This window comes from Bombus impatiens, unplaced genomic scaffold, assembly GCF_000188095.3.
Source record: "Bombus impatiens unplaced genomic scaffold, BIMP_2.2 scf_0142, whole genome shotgun sequence".
In the NCBI taxonomy this organism is placed as follows: Eukaryota; Metazoa; Arthropoda; class Insecta; order Hymenoptera; family Apidae; genus Bombus; species Bombus impatiens.
In genome coordinates this window covers 569,894-592,968 of record NT_176561.1, presented here as the reverse complement: position 1 = coordinate 592,968, position 23,075 = coordinate 569,894, and the positions used below count along the sequence as shown (strand labels likewise).

The 23,075-nt window shown below is 35.2% G+C and overlaps 2 protein-coding genes and 1 long non-coding RNA gene across 3 annotated transcripts; 1 reads left to right on the top strand and 2 right to left on the bottom strand.

Moving 5' to 3' along the window:
* Positions 1 to 2,149: 2,149 nt before the first annotated feature.
* LOC105680360 lies at positions 2,150 to 5,771 on the bottom strand. Its single transcript, XM_012382033.3, has 2 exons — positions 5,192 to 5,771; positions 2,150 to 4,690 (listed from the first exon to the last, which is right to left on the bottom strand). The coding sequence occupies exons 1-2, from the start codon at positions 5,522 to 5,524 to the stop codon at positions 2,333 to 2,335; spliced, it is 2,691 nt and encodes an 896-aa protein (XP_012237456.1). The 5' UTR covers positions 5,525 to 5,771; the 3' UTR covers positions 2,150 to 2,332.
* A 6,446-nt stretch (positions 5,772 to 12,217) lies between these two features.
* LOC100745569 (ubiquitin carboxyl-terminal hydrolase 3) lies at positions 12,218 to 21,979 on the bottom strand. The gene is made up of 6 exons (XM_003487148.4): positions 21,421 to 21,979; positions 17,118 to 17,265; positions 15,835 to 16,621; positions 14,804 to 15,046; positions 14,271 to 14,464; positions 12,218 to 13,894 (listed from the first exon to the last, which is right to left on the bottom strand). The coding sequence occupies exons 1-6, from the start codon at positions 21,509 to 21,511 to the stop codon at positions 13,732 to 13,734; spliced, it is 1,626 nt and encodes a 541-aa protein (XP_003487196.1). The 5' UTR covers positions 21,512 to 21,979; the 3' UTR covers positions 12,218 to 13,731.
* Positions 20,227 to 21,174, top strand: LOC117151305. The gene is made up of 2 exons (XR_004461119.1): positions 20,227 to 20,866; positions 21,049 to 21,174. It is a non-coding gene; the product is annotated as an uncharacterized LOC117151305 (long non-coding RNA).
* Positions 21,980 to 23,075: the final 1,096 nt, after the last annotated feature.

The window sequence follows — 23,075 nt, the reverse complement described above, 5'->3', positions numbered from 1 at the left end:
AAATCACAACAAAAGTAAATTTACAAAAATAGGATTGCGCGAAACAACCATGTCCGAATCGCATAATCAAATTATTAGATCGTTGTCTAATCCAACCAACACGTATTTTTCTTTCTAAAACTAAAAGAATTTATTCTTTTAAGCTAGGTATCACTCGATTTTCGATTCCTCAAAAATGTTTGTTCTTCATTTCCGGTATCTGGAAATTTACGGTGAAATATTTTAGTATCTAATGATAACTTTTTGCAAAATAATTTTAGAGGTTTTTTTATCGTGGAACGTAGCTCTGCCAGGAATATGATGCATACTATTACACAGAAATATCCAAAAAAATATGTAAAACAGTGAATGAAAAAAGATAAAGTCCGAGGAGACTAGAAAATGGTGCAGAAAAGGAGACGAAAGGCAGAAGAAGAGGGCCAGTTGGGGGACAGATAATCAAATAACCTGCACGCACCGTATAAATTATCAATCAGGCCGCGATTGTGCAACCCTAACAGAGGGAAAGAGATAGGGAAAGTTGGACAGAGAGAGAAAGTTAGTCGTGTTGGTAAGGGTTGTTACACGTCGCCGTTCCAACAGGGCGGAGAGGAAGATCGTGCGAGAGAAGCGTCGTGTCGAGTGACCCTGCAACGGTTATCTTCCCCTCGTGCGTGGGCGTGCGTGGACGTGAGTTCACGCCCTTAGTCTCTGGGATGACACGTGCAAAGAGGGTTAGATGTGTCTGACGTTAAAGGCGACCTCCGCGTATCTTCTCCCTCCTATGCATATTGGAAAATTACACGTGACGGATTTGAAATTCCTGAAGAGGAATAATTACGTGAAGCGTATTTACAGTGAATAGATACAAAAAGTATAATACTTCAAAAAAAAAAAAAAAAAAAAGAAAAAAGGGAATGTAAAACAATTTTTATCTTTAGTATAACTTCAATTCTTGATCTGGATTATGAAGCTTGAATTATGTGAACTTATTTAGCGAACATATTAATATATCAACTAGTTTCTTTGATAAGAAAACGATGTTATAATTACCAATATAATAAAGATAATGACGAGACGAAGGAATTAATTAATTCTTTTTTTCAAAAGAAAGCCTTGCGACACCTTAAAAATTTATTAAACGGACACAAAGTTTCGCATGTTTGATCTTCAAGAGTAGGGGCAAGTTTTGCCACTAAAAACGAAACAGTAGCCGCATAATTCCGATTTTTTATTCAATCCTACTACGTTCTTGCCATAAAATCACACACATTTTCCCGCCACGGTATCAGGTTCTCATTCGACCGTGAAAAAGCCGGAAGGGTAAATAAAGACAATTACATATTTTTCTTTTGATTCTTAGATTGTGTGGATCCCCGCAGAGGCGAATGCACAGAGAGAGAGAGAGAGAGAGAGAGAGAGAGAGAGAGAGAGAGAGCAAAAATACGAGGGTGGCGCGACTGGCAGGGGTTGACATGCGGGCGTAATCCGTGCTATGACAGCGAACGAACGGAGCCAGTGGGATGTATGGTGCGTTGATGACATAATTGGTATCATTCGGAATCTTCTTTTGAGGTAACCCATGGTGCATCCCCCTGTACAACAGTAAGTTGACACACACGCCTTGTCCATCTGTACGAACTTACACGACGACAACCTTCTTTTTCTATGGCTCGATATTCTCGATTGATGTAAATAATTGGAATTGTAGAAATTCGAAGTATGGTAAAAAGAATTCTATGGTATCTGCGGCTCTGCGCGTGTTTCGAGGGTAGATTTGAGCATATTGTAAAATGTTTGTGGAAGGGTAGTGATATCATATGAATGCAAATATAATTTGCGGGAAATTTAATAAACGAATTATTTACTAGAATATGACTGTTATACTTATTTAATAAAGTTATACATATACTTACCTCTTACTTAACAAGAAGCTTAAGATTGACCAGAACCAAATAGACCAGTTGAAACTAGAATTTATTAAAAATACTGTTGTAAATACATAAGAAATTCAGAATTATTTTATTAGGATAACTTAGAAACCTATATAATTTTTATTAAATAAATTTTTAATATTTGCTAGTATGTTCAAGACTTTTTTTCAGAAACGTCCAAAAGTAAAACTGAAACAAAAACTTATTTATATTAATAACCATTTTTCTACATGTGTTTTCTGTGCTATAATATGCTCTATATGTGAAATTAAAAAATACATATTATAGTTTTCAAATCAATTACAGTCTGCGATGTGTAATTATCACGTTTTCGTATTATCTCAATTCTATTTTTTTATTTTTTATTTCATGATTTCGTCTAGTTAACGTTTTAAGTTCGATAATTAAATCTCAATATATCAGAATTGCGATTTGATTGCTGTAGGCTTTCGCGATCGAAAAAAGTCCAAATTCCTACGTTCCTTATTATAATAATTATTACATGCAATACCCTCCTCATCATTCAAACGAAAACAACATTTCTCTTTAAGACCACTTCTCGCGACACCATCAACTATTTCCTTCGTCAAATAATTCTTACGATTCATTTCTCGTCCACGGTTCGTGACATTTCTCTTTCGTTGATCTTCTTCCACGTTCAAAATTTCCATTTCTTCATTATTTCCATCTACTATGTTATTAATTTCCAGATTCCCATTTTTGGAAGAATCTATCAAAGTCGACGAATTTTCCTTCGTATCTACGTTACCAACTAGATTATTATCAACGCGATCTTCAATTAAAATCGATTTCGCTTTTAAATTATTTACCAAACAATCCTTAACTTTATTTTTATTTTCTAAATTAGATCCTCCACTTTCCATCGGTTGGAAATTTTTCACCGTGTCGATAAAGTCAATCGCTTCATCTAACATCACACTTGGTTTTATTTTCGGTTTCGTTCGAGATCTCACAGAACTTAACCTACACGAATCTTCTTTCGATTCTTTCATCTCTATCTCTTTGTTTTCTTCTTTAGAAATAAACTTGAAATCAAATTGATCCCTCGTCATTGGATTTCTCGATCTTCGACGATTTCCTATTCTTATCGGTAATTTGGAGCAAGCTGAAACTTCGGAACGAATTTTCTTCTCTATCACTATTGGTGAGAGCTGATTGCTTGTCGAATATTCCTTAATCTTCGATTTATCTAATTTTCGTTTCAAACATGCCGCTGTTCTCTCCATAATATTTGTTCTAACTTTCTGATTGTTGGTAACGTTGGAGATGTCGCTAGCATTCACTATTTTCTTCTTGTTATCATTTTCATTCTTCAAAACGCTACCTGGTCTCTTCAAATACTTATTTTCTTTGTTTGTCCATCCAAAAGTATGTTTATTTCCAATTTTACTCTGACTCTTAGATTCATATTTATATTCCTCTTGATTCTTTATAGAATCCACAATTTTAGAATTTTTATGAATATTTGGAATCGTAATTCGACTTTTCTCGAGGTTAGGATTTAATTCTTCTTTTACTTTTTTGCTGTTTGCTGAAAGTTTGTTAAATCGTTCATTATGAGAAGAAGAAACAAAGAAGTTTCTTTTATCATTGGTAGTTTCTGATGCATTTTGACGTTTTATTAATGGCGATGGATTATTCACAGAATCGTTTTGCGAAAATCTATTTTTCCATTTTGAACAGTCATTATTCTTCGCTGAATGTTTCAGAATTGGATAAGTATTACTGTCTAAAGGAACGTGTTGTTGATATGGATAACCAATTTTCTTATTTTCAGAAACTTCCTTGCATTTTCCATTATTTTTATCGTCCAATGGAATAAAGTCCCAAAAGCTACTTTTAATATTACTCTTTTCAACCTGATTCGACAACGTGTCAAAAATAGTCGAGCTAGAAAGATGTTCAGTGGATGTACAAACATTTCGTAAGTCGGATAAACTGTCTTTATCCACTGCACGATCCACGAATAGTCTTGGTTTGTCTATGGAACGATTAGAATTCGTGTTTCTTAACCTAGAATATTTAGAATATTCGTCATTTGAAATTTTATTATCCTGTTTATTTTCAATTTGATCTAAGTTTTCACAGACATTTTTTGAAAAACATCGTGTTTTTTTTCGTCGATCTATAGGTGATGACCATGTTCTGGATCGAATTCTGTCTGGAGTCAATTCAATCCAGTCTTTTGACATTTTATTTGAATTCGCTGAACCGACTGGTTTTTCGTTTCTTGAACTGTACCTTGAAAATCTATGATTTCTATGAGATATTTCGTCGATATGGTCTTCAATGTCGTTACAAGAGGACATGTTCAATCTTTGCCAGTGAAGTTTCTGGTATCCTGGTGAATTTCGTGGGATTTCTGTGGATATGAAGTCTTCTGAATTATCTTGTTTCACAGAGACCATTCCTCTATCGATAATAGGTTGATCAATAAGGTTAGCATCTAATCTATTGTTAGGATAATTGAGACGAGCGAATTTTAATTTAGCTCCAGCACTTTTTGGTCTCGTTGGATGGGATTGAAAAGGACTGTTTTTGTTTATATCGTTTAGAATATTTTCATGAGTTATATTAGGATTATTGCGAAAGGTGTTTGAGATTTCGTAAGATTCGTCATCTGGTTCACAGGAATTTGATCTTAATCTATCAGGTGATGCTCTTAATTTGGTTCTGAAGTCCTTGGACCCTGGACTTCTCTTGAATTCTACGTTTTCAGTAAAATCTTCATGTGGAGAGTGATTTTGCAAGTAGTACTGTAGAATTAATTAAAAAAAGAAGAAAGCGGGAAAATTTTATTGAAAAATGTTTTCAAAATGATTAACGTGTATTTTTAGTGCAATATTACAAAAATAAACAATTGTTTATTAGCAAAAAAAAAATTAAGTAGAATAAAGAGAAGGATGGTAAAAATCAAGCCTTCCTTTATTTGATATAGTAATTAGACCAATTAAATGCCTAGAATATCTTTAGAGCTAAATAAGATTTTAAAAATTTTCAATTTTCTGACATAAGTTTCACCCATAATGTCTATACAAAATAGGTTAGGCAATTGTATTGAATAAAATATAAAGATTCGAAAAGCAAAGTCTTCTACAAATTTGTAAACATTAAACGTAAAATATAAATTTCAAATTAAAGTATTAAGTTAAATATGTCTATAAAAAATTTTTTTCTTTAATTTAAATAAAATTTCTGATTTAAGTTTAAGCCTTGAATAACTGTAGATACTCATAATTGATTTAAGTAAAATGTACCTGATTAGTTCCATCTTCTTTAAGAATAAAGAAACATTCTTCAGTATCCATTGCGTCTGATTCATTTTGTACGCGAAATCTTTCTCCGTAAGATTTATTTTCGATTTTTTCTGGGCAATACGATTCCCAATTTCCCTGTTGTTTTATCTTAGTCAATTTTGGAGAATGAGGTCGATTAATGTGTCGTGCAATTTTAGATACTGGTAATCTGGCATCACAACCTGTATCCGATAATTCAACAACTCTTCGTATATCTTTGGAAGCTTTAACAGAAATTATAGGTGACATGTTATCCATAAAAAAGAATAGTGGGCTGTCCGCGAAGGAATTCATGCTCAAAATACATAAATGACAACTGTATTGCCTAAAAATTGTTAGATGTGTATATTGTGTTTGAAGAATTCACATTGCTCGGTTTGAAATTTCGCGCTAAAATTTCACAGAATTTTGGTCTTCATGAGTCTATTTGATTTTAAGTGTGTCACTTCAAATTTTAAATGAAATAATTATTATTTATTTTAATTGCATTTTTTCGCTGACATTTTTGCGAGCAGATTAATTATATCCATCGTCAAGTGTTTTCGAGTGTGTTCATAAATGAATTGTTATCCTAATTTTGAAAACTTCATAGAACGATTCTATAACTCTTTTAAATGGTCTATTGCAGATCTTTTATTGTCAGTAGGTAAATAAAATATCTGTTAAAATTGATAAAATTTGTTGCATACGTGGCGCTACCTTTTGGAATTCGTTATTATAACACATTCCAGATATCAAATATGATTTTATCACAGACGTCACTTAAAAAAATACATATATTCAACTAGTACGATTGATATTTAATTATTATTAAGTATTTCGAAGAAGAACAACATTCGATCAGAAAATTAAACAAGGTATAAAATAAATTATAGATTTCGTATTTTATGGAACTTCGTATCATCACAAACGAACTATCTGATTATATTTATGTAATTATAAAAAAATGTTATCGAATAAAAATTAGGTTGAAGGAATTCAAATATTTACACTTATTAAGGACTATTGTTTCGTAATATTATAATTAAAAACACCTGACTAATAGAAAGATTTAAAAGAAATAAAATTTTATAATATCAATTACGATACTACATTCAAATAGAGGTGTCCATGATTTAGTTGTTTCGTTAACCAGAATGACTTCTTATGTTTTTTTGTGTCACGCACAGAGTAATTTAAATATTCTGCTAACCTGTTTTAATACTCCGTGTATAGAAAATCGGCAGAATGTTTTCAACGGATCCGATATGTTAGATAACGACGACAGGATACTGGAGAACATAGAAGTGAAAGAAGTGAAGACACCAAGCCCTTTATCTTCTGCTGGTAGGAATTTTATTTTCTCCAATTTTACATGTACTGTTACTATTAAAGCTTCATTCTTATCTTTTATTTAATTTTCTCATTTTAACTTATAGTTAATAACAACGTCAGTGTGTAGTTATAATTTTTAAATACAAAATTTTATTATTATTCAGGCGAATCTTATTTTTAATTTCTTTCTGAATCATTATCAATTATTGGAAGGTTCAATTATGACATTTTATATAATTATAATTATATAATCATACAATTGTATAATTAAATATAATTAAGTTGAATCATAATATTTTATATGTACAATAATCGAATGATTGAAAATACTTTTAATTCATTTTCTATCTCATAACCTCTGGCATTCCTCTTTTACGTCGCAAGTTCAAGGAATATCGACATTTTTATCATCGAATTAAGTTAATGACGTGATAGCAATATTTTTAGAGCGGCAACTGATATTGTTCTCAGCGAACAAAAAATTTAAATGCAAAGTAGTCAATCCGTAAAAATCCATATTAGCAGGTAATGTTTTTGAATTGAAAAACAAACTATATTTTTGATCAAAATTCTTTAACTTTTAAAAATGATTAAAACATCCATTACATAACCTTTCTAAATATTATTGTACATACTTCTATATATCACTAAATTTCATGACAAAACTGCACTAAAATGCTAAAATGAGACTTTAAAACTTTGAAACATTGAATACAGATTGAAAAATTATTTAATAAATCTTTTTGAGGAGTTACTAAATTGGTTTTTAACCCTTAAATACATAATATTGTCATTGGACAATATGGAGTCATCCCAAAGGTCTTCGTTGCGTATATATAATGACATATTCATTTTATATTTATATAATCAATAATATAATTAGTAGAATCTTGTTCTAGAATGCACAAACTTTAGAGTAAAATTTTGTAGCATTTTATTTGACTAAAAATAGCGTCTTTACAAGATTTACGAAAATTTTTCGTAATATATAATATACGTAATGTATAATAAGATACAAGTTAAATGAAAATGATTTTAACTGTAAAGAATTTTTCTATACTTCGAACCTAAAATAAATAAAATTTATGAAATCCTAATGATTAGATCGTTCGATTAACGAAGACGAAGAGAACACAGGAAGCGATAGCAGTTCCGGAGGAAGTTCGCCATCCGATCTTAAGAAGCGTCTTCAGCATCATCCATCACCAAATGAAGCGACACGTCTGGCTAGTCGCGTAATTAACATCAGCCGTCGTCTATCCCGAAAACGAGATTTCTATTTCCACGAAACAAGCAACCGAATTGAAGAAAACGAAGAAACAGAAGAACAGGAAACAATATTTCCCAAAAGGTCTTTTGGCGATTTCAAAGCAAAAGACGCGCGAGTGCGAAGAAGGGCGAAAATTCATCTCGAAAATAAAACAAATCGAAATATGGTTGTCTCGAATCCCAGTGAAATCAGCACTTCCGACTTACAAGATAATTCAGTCAACAATAACAGCCAAACATCAAATAAAAGTTCAGTGATCGAAAATAAAGTTAAAGGAATGTCAGAAAAATATTCGGTGCAACATTCATCGGTAGAAATCGAAATGTTAACAAATAATACTCAACGACATTCATCATTATCAGCAAGATTATACCGTAATCAACAGGAAGAGACAAATAACGATTCCTCTAGATCTCAAAAAAACGTGTTCCACCATATTTATCCTGATGCACCTTGCGAAAATTTACCGAAAAATAGAATTGAGTTACAACCAATTTCACCAATTTCGTTGAAAAGTTCTTTACTCAATAAATATAGACCTTGTCGTGGAGTAATTTTGCAGAATCTTAGCTCTGACAGTGAGGCAGATTCCAATTTTGAGGTTATGTCGGACAGAATTGGTTCTAGTCACAAAATTGATCGTTTAATGCCTCTTACGCTACGAGAAACTAAAATTTCTTCAAATTTATGTACTAATAATTTGGACATACAAAATCTAAACGATAATTTATCTTTATCTTCGGAAAGGTCGTCTAACCAAACACTTGTTAATTCATCGAGGAATAATTTCAGTGGAAGTACACTACAGCAGGGTTTAAATGAACCTTTAACATTCGTATCTTTGGGTCCTTTGAGAAAAACACCGCGTGAAAGGTCTTTTTATAGAAAATTGGGCAGTTCAAGAAGCGATTGTGGTCAAAATATGAAAGAAACTGTAGATGAGCCAATGTTCTTTTCTGCTAGGCAAGAAATTCGTGATTATAGTAAAGAATGCTTACAATCGCCACGATCTGTGTTTGAAACCCCGATTTATCCCAATATGCCCGCAAACATTCTGGAAAATGAAATTTCTAAAACTTTATCTAATAATATGGTAAATTTTGAAGAAAATATTTATAATGAAAATGCTAAACAAAGTAGTGAGAAAATTTTTGATCAAAATGAACAAGAAATAATCGCAAAGGAATATATTAATTCTCCAAATTTGAAATTTTGTGAAAATCAAACTTTTATTACCTGTGAAAAGATTTCTAATGAAAATACTAATTGTGAGAAGATTCATTATCAAAACAAACGAGAAATGGTGGCAAATGAGTATTTCAATCCTTCTCAAAATAAAAACATTACTTCAACTCCAAAAAATGTAACGTCACCAGAAACTATTGTACAAAATTCAATATTTGGAAATGGCTCAAATAACAATTCAGAATTTTCTTCAAATGCTGATAATGGACAAGGATTCAAGGAAGCAATATCGAAATGTATATTAAATTGCGATAACAATGAAATTAATATTTCTCAGCTAAAAAATATTACCTCTCCGCCATTTAAATCTAATACAAGCGAAAATCAAAGTACAGCTTCTTCGTTTAGAGAATTTTTCGTCAGTGACTTCACAAAATTGTCACAAAACGGAGAAAATTGCTGTTCACCACAATCTATCACGAATAGCCAAGGAACACATAATTCACATGGAAGCAAAATTGTCAATAGCCAAGAATTCATAAACGTACCAACTCTAGTTTTAAATTCACGAGAAATATCATACTCAACATCACCAAACAGTAAAGTTTGTTCAGAGAGACATGTAGATCCAAATGCTTTGATCATAGCGTTGTCAAACGCGTCCTTGAAACAACAAGCAGCGAAAGATGTTTTTGGAAATACTTGCAGCGAATCCTGTACTGATAGTAAGACAGTTTTTAGGTTAGGATCCTCTGAAAATAATTTATCGATGGATGTACGTTTCTCGAAGTCCGATGAGAATCGAACTAGATTAACAACATCTACAATATCTTGCAGATCATCTCTTAGTATAAAATCTAAGATACCTATAAAAATACCAAGTAATAGAAGCAAGCTATCAATTCGAAGCAAATTTAATGAAAGTGATAAAGGAATAATTAGTCCAAGGAATTCCAGTAGACAAACTTTTCGAAGCAATTCCTCGTCACTTGAAAATCTTCAATTTGTTTCCACATCACATGAAAATTCACCTTTAATGAAAAATTATGCGATTATGTCCGAATCTTCTATGAAAATAGAGTCACAGGAACAAGAAAAATATTTCAATTTGGAGAGTATCAAAAATGAGTCGGATAGTGTGGAAAAATCGGATGTAATTTTGGAAGACGCTCAATCAAAAACTGCGAGAAAAGAGAATCAGGATTGTGATGAATCTTCCATTAATCCTTGCACGATAGACACTTTTAGGTCCTTGAATTTTTCTGATGATCCAAAAAAGTCTGAAAAGGAAAACGAACAAAATATTCTCGAGCAAAATATTTCTTCAGAAAATGAATCAGAAACTTCGTCACCTTACGATACTCGAGAATCGGTAAAAGAGATCGAAGAGCCAAAGAGATCTAAAGAATTTAATGATTTTTCTCCAAGAAATATATCTACCAGTTTTCCTTTAGAAAGTTACCGAGATAAACATATAAATAATACTTACGAAGGAGAATGTTTCGAAAAAATCACCGAAGAACGAAAAACAAATTTATTCGAGAATCAAATAGGAGACGGTGGTTGCCAAGACTTTCTTATCGAAGATTCAGGAAAATTTAAATCCTTGAACACGTCTGCAGAGGACGAAGAATTAATCAAACCAAGAAAAGTTACTGACAAACTTCGATTTTCGCTAGAAAAATTAGCAGTCGAGCAGATTCGAAGAAATCTAAACTCCGAACAAACAAGAACTATTCAATCAGATACTACCGCATTTTTTACAGAGAAATTCTATGAAATTCCACAATTTACTCTCGCAGGTTCTTCCTCGATGTCGAAGCTGCGCTACGACAAATCAAGAGACTCACCACGGTTTAAGAAAAAGAGTCAAGACAGATTTCCTTTCACGATTTCGGAAAAAACGAGCATCGCCTCGATGAAGTTCAAGGTACCTGGTCGACTAGGCAACCTGGACGAAGACGAGAAAGATAGAAGGTACAGGTTAGACACGCACCCGAGTATAACTAGATTGGCCGGTTATGCATTGGAGGATTCACCCGCGGATATCATCAGTTATATGGTGCAGACAGAACTGGAGAATCGTTATTTAAAATCTTCTGGGATGAAAGGATTAGTAAAAAAAATTTCTGCCAGATGGAAAAAACCGAAAAGATGCGGTAACGGAATTGGACCGACGAAGGTAACTAGCGTCATTTACAAAAATCGAGATTATCGAGAAGAATGCGAGAGCTCGAATTGCTCAGAATCGTCATCTTTACAGGAATTTAAAATATACGAGAGTTTGGAAGGAAAATTATGTAATCCTGAACCTAGTCCTGACTCTCCAGACGAAAAGTCGTCAATAATTTATAACAAAAATTTGTCTAATACGAAAAGTAGTAAAAATAGACTGTCGAATATTGAAAATCCTTGCAGACGCTATGATCGTGATGATTTGTGGGTTCAAGCGTTCAAGAATTCTAATCACAAAAAGGGGAAGAAAAATGTAGAAATAGCGAATGAAGTAGATGAGGATAAATTAAAAAATCCTTACTCGGTATTTTTTGTAAAAAGCACGCAAGAAACGCCAGAGACCTCTACTAAAGCGTTTGTTCCGAAAAATGAGAAACAGAAACAAGATGTTTCTATGGAAAAACGAAAGAATCGGGTAAAATTTCGTGCAAATTCTCTAACCATGACATCGAAGTTAGACGAAAATGTTTGCAACGAATCCATTAAGAACAGAAATTTTGAACATACTAAAAGAAATAGAAATGCGCAGAGCGGATGTTTTTGTTTACGATTTTATCGAATGATCATACCGATCTCATTTGGTTCGATTTCCAAATATCGGTCAAGAATAAATGACAATTCATCGTCGGTAAAGAAGAGATCTCGTATGTCATTACAGAAAAAGAAAGGTTGACACTTGTATCCCATGCTCTGTCGGTAGAACGAATGTTTGTTGAATTTTTATAATTATGTATGTACATACATAAACGATTAACAAATGATTGCAAATTAACTTGGAAATTTTGTTTTAGTTGTTAGCCAAACTTCAAGATACTTTTTTATCTATATGTATATACTTGCAGAATTATGTATTCGATTAACTCATTTACACAATTTGAGTCTTTTCTGACTCATCTTTATATGAACATTTTTTTAATTGTGAATATTTGCAGACAAAATATACATCGAAAATCAATAACAAGAGTCATGACAAATAGGAGTATGATATCGTCGTTCATATTCTTTATTTATACGTCGTTCATACATATCTCATTTATTCTCAATATTAGTGTTGCACGCTTACTTACATCTTTTTTTTTACTTTTTTTATTCTTTTTGCTTTCCCTTCTTTGCATACGAGTGAATCTTTGCTGAAGATACGCGTTTATCGAGTTTATCGCCTTAATAAAACGTTCTTTCGCTACGCTTTCTTTAACTTATTATCGTTATTATCGTTACCATTATAGAAAAAATAAGTCTTTAAATAATCACATAAGAGCCGTCGAGCCGTCGAGAATCGTGGGGAAAAAGGAGTGGCAGGGAATAAGAGAGAACGTGTTTATATACATACATGCATTACATACGTGTATTTTGTCAACACACATGTAAACGATTCGCGTATAGGTAGTCACGTATGTGTATGCTCGAATGATAATTGTACGTATGGGTCTGTCGTGTGTACGCATGGGTATATGACGTATCTGCACATGTGTATGTGTTAAGTATCCAAGGATGAAGGTAACATGTTTTTCGAAGTAATAGAGTTGGTTGGCTCTATATGGTATTTTCGCTTACCAGCTCCCTCGAAATAACGATGATGTCGCTCTAAGCCTAGAAAAAAATCTATCTACCGAGAAGACCAGTCGTTTTCGTTTTAATTTAAAACTATATATACGAGGTACGCATTACGCGTTATTCCGCTATGTGGCCGGGAGGAGCTTTAATCGATTCGATGAAGAGAGGTGGTCAACGACCACCGAGAGAGACCGGCGAAAAGGAGCATAAAGGAAACCAACTTTAAAGGCAATGCGTTTCCGCGATCTGCCTCGAGAGTACGCTGTTTCTTTCTTTCGTTCTTAGTTTTTTCTTCCTTCTGCCGTTTCTAAAAAAGGAATGGAAGCTCTCGGTTCACGCAATGTATATCCTTACATGTTCACGTGAGTACACAAAAACAACTGATCGATATGCACAGCATACATTGCTAACGTTATTTTTGTCTATCAGTCAATTTACCGTTTAATCAATAACTGTGAAAAAGAAAAGGAACTGAAATCAATAGAAACGATACGTATTAAATAAAAACTAATTAATTGTCGCTCATTCACGAACACATGAAAGTTTGGTTTCGCTTCGAACGACTATGAGGATAGGAGTCGAATATCATACTCGTACATCGTGCTAAACGTCGTAATATCTAGATACTATACGATGTTGAGATTTTTTTATAAGAAATATGTCGATTGAAATCCATGTTTATCGCTTATCATTAACAAAACATACCCGAAGTCTATATTTAATCGTACTAAACGAAAAAATCGAAAACGGGCGTTTCCTTCCTTCCTCTTTTAGAAACTTCGCGAAACTTGTCTAAGTCTTCTAACTTCTTCCATTTGACCCTTTTAGCATATGCACCATTCAACTTCGTCTGTTCGAATTTCTCTTACTTCTTATTTATTCGTTCATGGTCATCGTCGTTGAAGCTCGCACCATCAGGACGGGACTGACTGGGGAAACGACGTCACAAGGGAGGTGGAATGGAGAATTCTTTCCGCACGTAAAACAGAATATAGGGTTTACACTTGGCGACTGCGTCCGTGGTTGCTGGTCGTACAGAGCTATCGTTAAAGTGAAACCATTGTCCGTCGTGAACAGCGAAGGCAGTATAATGTCCAGTTCCAGCACTAAAATGGATATTCCAATATTTATTCTCAAAATAGATACCATAGCTCTGTTATACAATAGATGAAAACATTGATTTTACAATGTAAAAATTATGGAATACTTATAAGACTGATGAAACATACTGAATTTTGCTTTATACAAACAAATATAATATACGTTTAGCTTGTGGTGTATTGCCATCTTAAAATGGATATAATGATATATGTTTCTGAATCCATAATTTACAGATTTTATTTAATTCGATAACTTTTTATCAGAATATAAAATTGTGTATACATTGACTCATTGAAAGAAATTATGAATGAGTCTGATTCTGATGATCTAATAAATGAGTTTGTATGTAGAATTAACATAAAAAAAGACGTTTGAGCATACCCTGAACCGTGGTGTACAATAACGGCAGCTAAGTCATATAAGTGACTATTTGAAGCGCCCAATTTCGTTCCACTCACACCACGCACCGTAAATGCAGACATATCAAGTGATTTCATCGGAAAATCCACCTGTGTGTCCACCTTCGAGCGATAGGAATTGCACCACCTAAATCTTTTAATGTGAAGGCACAACACCTAAAATAAAATAGAATTGTTAAACTATATGTTACAAACGAAGAAAATTTATAAGTTAATATATGGAGACGAATATTATAATAAATATTCTAAAAGTATTTCATTTAGAGAATTCCAGATTATCATTATATTTTGAAATTACAGACAATAAAGTGTGTATTAAACTGTAAAAATTAATAATGTAATCAATACAAAATAGAAATATACATTTGTACATTAAGTAATGAAACGAAAAGAGATTCAATATATTATAATATTTTCGAAACAAAACGAAAATATATTCTATAAAAATATTTCTAAATATCTTCTAAATGAAATAGTTAATAAAAGTATGCTAACATTAGGCAGCCTGTGTATCCAGAACCTCTTGGTGGATCTCTGTTTCCCCATGCAGTTGTCACAAAAGTATAGTTCGCTATCGGCCAGCTCTTCGACTTTGAAGAATCTCGTTAAGCTGTACGTGAGACTGCATACTTCTTCCTGTTCTTTCGTTCGTCTCTGCAATCTGTCCGGTATATCCAGTGAAAGATCCTGAAAGGGCTCGTGCGTCTTGGAATCTGTACGGCAGTTCATGCAGTGGACCTGCGCGAGGAAACGCGATCCATAATTTGTCCGCGCTTCTCCCAAGAAGAAAATGAATAATAAAATGACTCTCCAAAACAATATTGATTCGGAAAGGGCACTCCCTCTCGTCATTTCGTATTGGAATAATAAAATGTAACCGGAAACGCATTAACCCTCGCCTGGTGAGTGCCGGATCATTTTGATACAAGTTGTGTCATGCATAGAAAGTAGGCACCAGTAGAATACCAAAGTAGACATTGGTATTATATGCAATAAACAATGCTGATAGAGCTTTGAGATAGTGGAATTATACCTTCTTAAATTTGATAATAAAATAAGTTTCCTAAAAAAAATTCTTTTGTGTACACTTTTTTCATAATTAAAATGTTTTTAACAAGAATATTTTAAGATTCGACTACCAAAATAAATTAAGCGATAAATTAAGAATACAAAATTACAATAATAATATTTAATCACTGTCTTTTTTTCCTATTCTTTTTGCCAACATTATGTGTTTTTGTGAGCTTCTAAATACATCATCTCTGGTTTTTCTGAAAAACTTTAAAACAGTACGATACAGTACAATATGTATTACCAAATTTGGAACTTTTATATATAGTGGAATAAATTCCTCGTGTAATAACAATAGCTCTGGAATCATTTATCATAGAACATTTCTTCGAAATCCATACATAAAGTGTATGTTATACATCAGAATGATACAGCATCATCCAGTCGCAAAGCGTTTGATCATCGGTGACCGAGGGTTAAACAGAGCTTCCTCCTTGAACAATCCTACGACTTACCACGCTAAGAAGGGTGCCTCCAAACACGGCTGTGACGATGCTCTGTTTGCCGCGCAGACCGAGAGGTTCGTGTCCCAGTCTGGGCAACAATTGCAAGAGCTCGGTGTGCAGTCTGTCCAACATGTAGGTAAGAAATTCATGAGCGTCTTGTTGTTGGTAGCCTCGAAATCTTGGTACGACTTTCCAGATGACAAGGAAAAGGCATTCGGGCGAAATGGCTTGACCATTTGAGCCACCAAGATTCAAACCAAGGAGTACCTTCCTGAGCTCTTCGGCGAGTAAGGCGTCACTCATAAACTCTTTTGCTCGACCGGGCGTGACGATTCGCCCTCTATGTGTGGGCGGCTCGTCGAATGGTATGCCCTCTAGGCATGGCATCTGCGTGAGATACTCGCAAAAATGGCTGATGTTGTTGAACGATTGTAACACAACATTCATGAAACAGGTGTTGCCGAGATTTCTCAGGCCGACGACCTTCTTCTCTTTGGTTATCTTGGAGCTCCTACGCTTGGTCGTCGGCCGATTGTCCCCGCTTGTGCCATCCAACGAGTGTAGCCTCTTCCGCGCTGTTCTCGGTCGGAGGTTCCTTACGACCACTTCCGCTTTCCACAGGGCGTCCGCGTCGTTATCGTCACTGTTCTCTCTCCTCGAGGACGGCGTCGTAGACGGCGACGTGTTCCAATTCTCTTCATTCTCCTTGTGCTCATCTTTGCGAAATGTGACGCGACGTATCTTCTCAATTTGGCCGCTCGTCGTGTCGTTAATTACATACTCGTCACACATGTAACTGAAAATGAATGCCTTTGTAAGTGCTGGCAAGTCAGGATCGGCGTGCTATTAATTAATTGAAGGGTTCGTGGGTGGATTCTTTATTTTCTTGATATCGAATATTTGATGAATGACTACTTACGACTTAACGCGTTATGGCTAAATACAGCCATTCTTTATGGTACACGAAACCTCAAATTTGAGGTATTGCGGTCTATATTAATAACATACTTATAAAATTTGAGATTTGGTTTATAAACCAACAATTGAATATGGAAAAGAGAAAGACAAGATTTGTTTTTGGAAAGAATTTATTTATGGTTTCTGAGACTGTTGTACCGGTCGAGCTAACATATTGCTGCTAATATTAATAAAGATGGCTGCCGCTAACAAACAAAATGATAGAGAGGGAGAGGCATGTTGGCAAGATTAAAAATCGTATCAACTGACGCGAGGAAGGCTCGGACCGTCGATCTGTGTCGCGAAGAATGGCGAAAGCGAAGGGTTTAACTTACCAGAATACTGCCAGGTTCTCACAGTCGATACAAACACAGTGCTGATTATTTTCTTCGTGATGCTGTAATGCATGGCCTGCCACGTATCGTCCACAGTGAATGGCTCCACAGTACAGACAGAGCCACGTACTTTTCTCAGTGCCACATACTATCGACAATAACAAAGCACTTGATAAAAACATTGCCCTTGCTATGCATTCTAGTTTAAATGTTATCGTTCTGTGTTAAAACTGCAAACGATATAAAATTAACAAGTAACAGAGATTGAAGGCCATGTTCTCAAAATGGTCGAATTCTATACATGTTTCATTTTTAGGACCTCACCCTTTTATTTTTTCAAACCGAAGGTATGAATTGAGGTATAAATATTGTAGAAGATTCTAAGCTTAAAAATTAGAATTTCTTATTTTATTGATTCTGAACTCAATTTTTTGCGATTGATTCTGACTTGTTCTTATTTAGCTGATATTTAGAATAATGGCGATTTTCATACTATAAAAATGGTGTTATTTGTAACGCGTTACAACTTACTATCTTAGTCTTTATGAATCTAAGTTTTGTTCTTAGTTACGTGATCCCGAGAATAATGGCAATATCATACATTATATGTATTGTAATTCCGATTTTCGTAAATTTGAACGAGTTTCTACCAAAATTCGATATTTTTGGATTTTACCCTAGCTACAGCTATTTTTGGAAAATTCCTAGAATTTTTTTAAGTTAGTGCATTCAGGAAATATAAAAGGCGATCATTACAAAATAATATAAGTCCCAAGTCGGTGTACTATCTTCTTGGCTCGTCTCGGCTTACGTAATTCTCAAGAGATCGCGTAAAACCAGGGTGAATGGGAGGAAGGCTGTTCGACACACCCCCTTTGCAGTCGATCGATCGCAAAATGTCTCGCAGTGCTATCAAGTTTGAGATTTTGCATGCACATTTCTTTTTTTCCCTTTCCTTATACGTATATTTTTTCAGCACCATGACGTATCTATGATTTTAAAAGCGAGTAAAATCTATGGAGACGTCTGCCAAGTTAATTGATCCTATACCAAGAATATACATTTCAGTAATTAAATACGATAATGAAATTACTAAATTCGAAAGAAAATTCGAAAATTCTACGCCCATGCAATTGGATCGATTTCGATCATTTTTATTTTGGATTGCTTGGTTCGATACCTGACTATTTTTAGCTACTTAAATAAACTTTGCAACGGTAGAATAAAAGAGAAAGACGTAAAATTGCTAAAGGTAAAAAAGCACGAGTACATGAAAATTGAGATATCGCATAGGTAGGCCAACTGAAATCCAATCTTCTAGAAGCACGTATCCCTGTACACACCCATTTGTTTTGCAATCTCGTGTAAGAATTATTATAACCCCACGCTCTGTGCAAATTATATTGTATTATTTCTTTGTAAAATGTACTAGGAATTTTAATTACACGTTATATACATTGGAACAAGATTGTTCAGAAATATTGCTTGAGATTGTATAACTATTGAATTCAGTATTTTTATAAATTTCAAACAATACAATGATACATCTTAAGATAGAACAAAATTTTTCTTATATTTATATAACAGAAAAATATTTTTGTGCATAAAATTCAAATGTACAAATATAGTTTTACATCGAAATTTAAAATGAGTTGATAACCTACAAATGATAATTTAGAACATCAGGTATTATATGTGTATATTATTAAAATAAAATATCATAGAGACCAACGTAAGTTTTGTTAGATTATAATCCAAGTTTCATTATCGATGGAAAAAGATAATCCAATCGAGCCAAGTCTATCGAATGTTCAATATTTCAAAGTGGGTAATAATTTTCAATTTGATGTAAAAATACGTTGCGCATCACGCTGTATTCTTGGAAGATCACGTCAGTGCAGTTAAGGTCAAAATCAAATAAAAATCGTCGATAGAGTTGCATACAGGTAGTCTGAGAAATCCCAAACTCGAAAGACAACCAATCGTTGACCATTTCATTGGTGTGAGAGGTGTATCACGTGAACCACGAAAAAAAGCTAGCAGGGTAACCAACAATCATCTAACGAGCCACGTATCCATCCTTTTACTCGTCCGTCTCTTTTGTCATATCGTTGCGTCTCTTTTTCGCTGGTTGGTAACGAACGATACGATTCGCCACGCCTACTGCGTGTTGCGTCGTTGAAGAATTTCGTCGACGCATTGTCCAAGCGACGGAACCAGATAAAGATAAAGGCGACAAACGCCTGCACCAGCAGAGTCTTCGGTTCGGTGCAATCCCGGGAGAAGAAAAAGGAACGATGAGGGAAAAATTCGTTTCCCGAGCAATACGACTCGTATCGAGGCATCCGATTAGCAACGACGCCGTTATCGATTTTGCAACGTCGTACCCGAACCAGCTTGCAGCGCAGGAAAAGAGGCAGAAGAGGGATGGGAGGGGAAGGTGTGGAACATGGGGTTCTTTTATAGCCCACGAGGGACGATTTTTCTCCTGCGTGACTCGCGCCACAGTCGGGCTTGGTAATTTTTACCAGCGTCACTCTCCTTGCAAGATATTTAAATTGATCTTGCAACCTGGATATGTTTGCGATTCGTTGAGCGTGAACGATCTCTCGGGAGAGACGACGACGCGACACAGGGAGTATCGTTTCAATGATATTTGTATATGTTGACTATCTTGACAAATTCGGAAAACTCCGAAATACAACCTAACCCGAACTGAATAATAAAAAAAACATCGCTAGTCTGACTCATCGGTCGCGCTAATACACCTTTGAAATACTCTCTCCTTGACTATGCATGTTTTGTTTTGTTCCATTATTGTTCCCTCTCCCTCCCTCCTTTCTCCTCTTTCTCGCTCGGATATTCAGACAAGAGATAAATATGCTTCGCGAATTCAATAGATTCTTCTCGATCCTGAAAGATCAAGGATATCAAAATCAAGAAAATGAAATTTCAGATTTTCTTGAAAGAATACGTTGCAATTAAATGACTCGGATCTTGGTGAAACGTTTCTTCCTGCCTGTTCTACTGTAAGAGGTCGCTAAAAGAAAAAAGACGGCGTAGTGCAGCATCGATTATCGAACAGAGCGAATCGAGTCTGTATTATGAAATTTTCCGTCTACAGCGAAGATTAGCTTAAGGGGGAGAACACATAGGGCAAGGGAGATTTAAATGTATCCAATAAAAGTATTGTGTTTATTTTAAATATAGTATCAAAGGCAATGACTATAGAGAATAGGTATAAAAATATCAGACGAGAAAACAAATTTCAAATCTCAAACAAGGAAGAAGTATTCATTAGATTATTTTATTCATTAATTTTCAAATGTATCTCTCAGATGATGATTCTTGAGAATGTGGATGTATGCAAGTTGACAAGCGGAAATGGAAGAAATTAGGAAAAACGAAGAAGGTGAAACGATGAACACGTTTATCAGGCGAGTTCTAATGACAGATCTCAGGCCAGCTGATTAGTGCCGTCTGGTATTGATTTTCCAATGACGACCGCGCCGCATACTGAGAACTCCCAGCAGGACGATGCACACGCGCACGTCCACGACGCTCTTGTTCGGTCCGTGGAGAGACACCCATGAACGGAGGACACACACACATAGATACTATATTACATATATACATGTATACATGAAGAAGAGGAGTGGACTTTCACGTACAACCGTACACGCGCGTATAGGTTTGTCTCGCATTCATACGTATTGACACGTACACATTCGCGTGCATCGAGGAGAGATGTAAGTACTATACATATTCGTGCTGGGAGTTCAATTCACAATACATACAAATAGTACTAGGAGTCGTGCGTCCATAAGTATCATCGATATTCGCGTGTATCGACCGTGAAATACAGAAAGCGAACGTAAACGTGTACTTTCGTGTCCTCTCTCATAAAAAACATGCATTAATATCTTTATAGGGAAATAGAGAAATGGTTCGCTTCATCTTGTCGGCTACGACGGCTCAAGGCCGCGAGAGGAACGGCCGGGGCCGCGGTCACGAGAGGTAAAGAGAGAAAGAGGAAGAGAAAGAAAGAGGCGGGGGGAGAGAAAAAGAGCAAGACCGAGAACACAGGGGATAAAGAACGCAAAAGAAACGAGAGAAAAGGAGATGGGAGACAATAGAGGTGAAGGAAAGATCGAGATCGGGCTCGAGCAAGAAAGGAGTGCAAAATAGAATCCAACTTGAGAAGAAAGGATCTCGTGGGGGCTAGGTTTCGATTTTCTAAATACATCTTTTTCTTTCAATCTGCTAAGAAGGATAACGGTACGGTTTCTTTATAAGATCCTACCTGCACAGACGAACGGTAGATCCTTCGTACAATTCGCTTCTACGTCGTTACCGCCGAATTGGACGCTTTGAGCAAGATGTGGACACTCCATGTTTTCCTAGGCACGATTCCACGGGGCCCTCGTGGCCCCTTCGTCGGCGAGTGCCTGCGTACGTACGTGCCTGCGTTTACAACGTGTGCTCTTTCTCTCTCTTTGGGCAAAGGAGAATGTGTAGTGGCAAGGTAGAGAAGGAAGGATAGGATGGGAATGATATTCAGAGAAGGCGGGGTACACTCTTGGTGCCCCGTAATATCTGTCACATAGCGCGAAAAAGATTGGCTTGACTATTTCGTTGTATGTCTTTAAGCGAAAAAAAGAAAGGGTGCAACTGTTCCCGATGCGCAACGACGACGGACTGAGGAAAACGACCAGACCGAAAAGAGCAGTGGAGCGCCCGACTGGCCCCGACTACCGACCGAACGCAACCGAGCTGCGTCGGGCTCGGTTCTGCGGTGGTCGGGCTACCTCCAGAGTCACAGACCACTAATAGTCGACTGACTCGCCGGTTATACGGTCTCTCCTCCCTGCTCCCGAGAGTTTCAACATTCGTAGGCGTGCGATTACAGCTACTCTCTCCGTTTCTCTTCCTCTTTCTTCTTAACTTCGTCTGGTTCACCAGGTTGTGCTAGGCTACCTAGCCTTGGATCGTGCTAGGTCGCGCAGCCTCTGAACAACTTGTCCAGGTCCGGCTCAACCGCGTGGGTGCCGTTGGAAGGGCGACGATGCATTTCATTGTCGCGTCGATGCAGTCGTGTGCATATTAAGTCCCGTTATCTCTTGCAAAATATTATATAAACTTCGAAGTAATAAACTTTATTCGATGCGGTACCTTGGCTTTTCGCAATTTGAGCTACGATATCGCTGATAAATACGATACGAGAGATAGGATTACTCAGCTTCTATGTTTGCGATTAAAATGACGAGCTTCGTGCAAGGGAAGGCGAAAATGGTTGATGTCGTTGAGAGTATGTATATATGCTTTAAATGCACTGTACATAACTTTGATATATAATTATAATTGGAGCGGGAAATCGATACCGTTGAACCTCCGCGATAGTAACATTTTTTACTACTTTTGCTACTCTTAATATAACGTTACGATTATTTCTACCATATATAATTTAATGCAAAATAAAAAATTGTTTAATATGAATTTGACAAACTTTTTGATCGAAATATTCGTTTTATGTGTAAAAATAATGTAAGAAGCAATTTGATATTAATATGTTTCAATAATGTTGTTAATTAAAATATTGGAAAAAGTAAACAAAAAAATGAATTTTAATAATAAGCTATTATAAATCATAATGTACATAACAGTACAGAACGAAGTTCGATTAAAATGGTCGACTTGTGCACACGCGTACTTTTACTTTAATCTTTTCACATTCTACCATTTATATATTTCGAAACCTAACATTAAAATTAATTGTATTTTTTCTTTATAAATGGATATGAAATATGCTTCTATCAAAGTACAGATAATCAATTACATTAATTTTAGCTTGTAGAATTTAATATATTTCTCAATATGTATTTTATTTTACAGTAGCCTGTTACTTACCATAAGGAAATCAATACATGTACACACTCGAAAGAATGACAGGTTTACACG

Coding starts and splice junctions, on each gene's coding strand:
- LOC100745569 (XM_003487148.4), bottom strand. CDS start 21,511: ATGGAGTGTCCACATCTTGCTCAAAGCGTCCAATTCGGCGGTAACGAC. Junction 15,047..15,834: donor GAGGCACCCTTCTTAGCGTG/GTAAGTCGTAGG, acceptor TTCCTCGCGCAG/GTCCACTGCATGAACTGCCG. Junction 14,465..14,803: donor GGATACACAGGCTGCCTAAT/GTTAGCATACTT, acceptor ATTTTATTTTAG/GTGTTGTGCCTTCACATTAA.
- LOC105680360 (XM_012382033.3), bottom strand. CDS start 5,524: ATGAATTCCTTCGCGGACAGCCCACTATTCTTTTTTATGGATAACATG. Junction 4,691..5,191: donor AAGAAGATGGAACTAATCAG/GTACATTTTACT, acceptor TTAATTCTACAG/TACTACTTGCAAAATCACTC.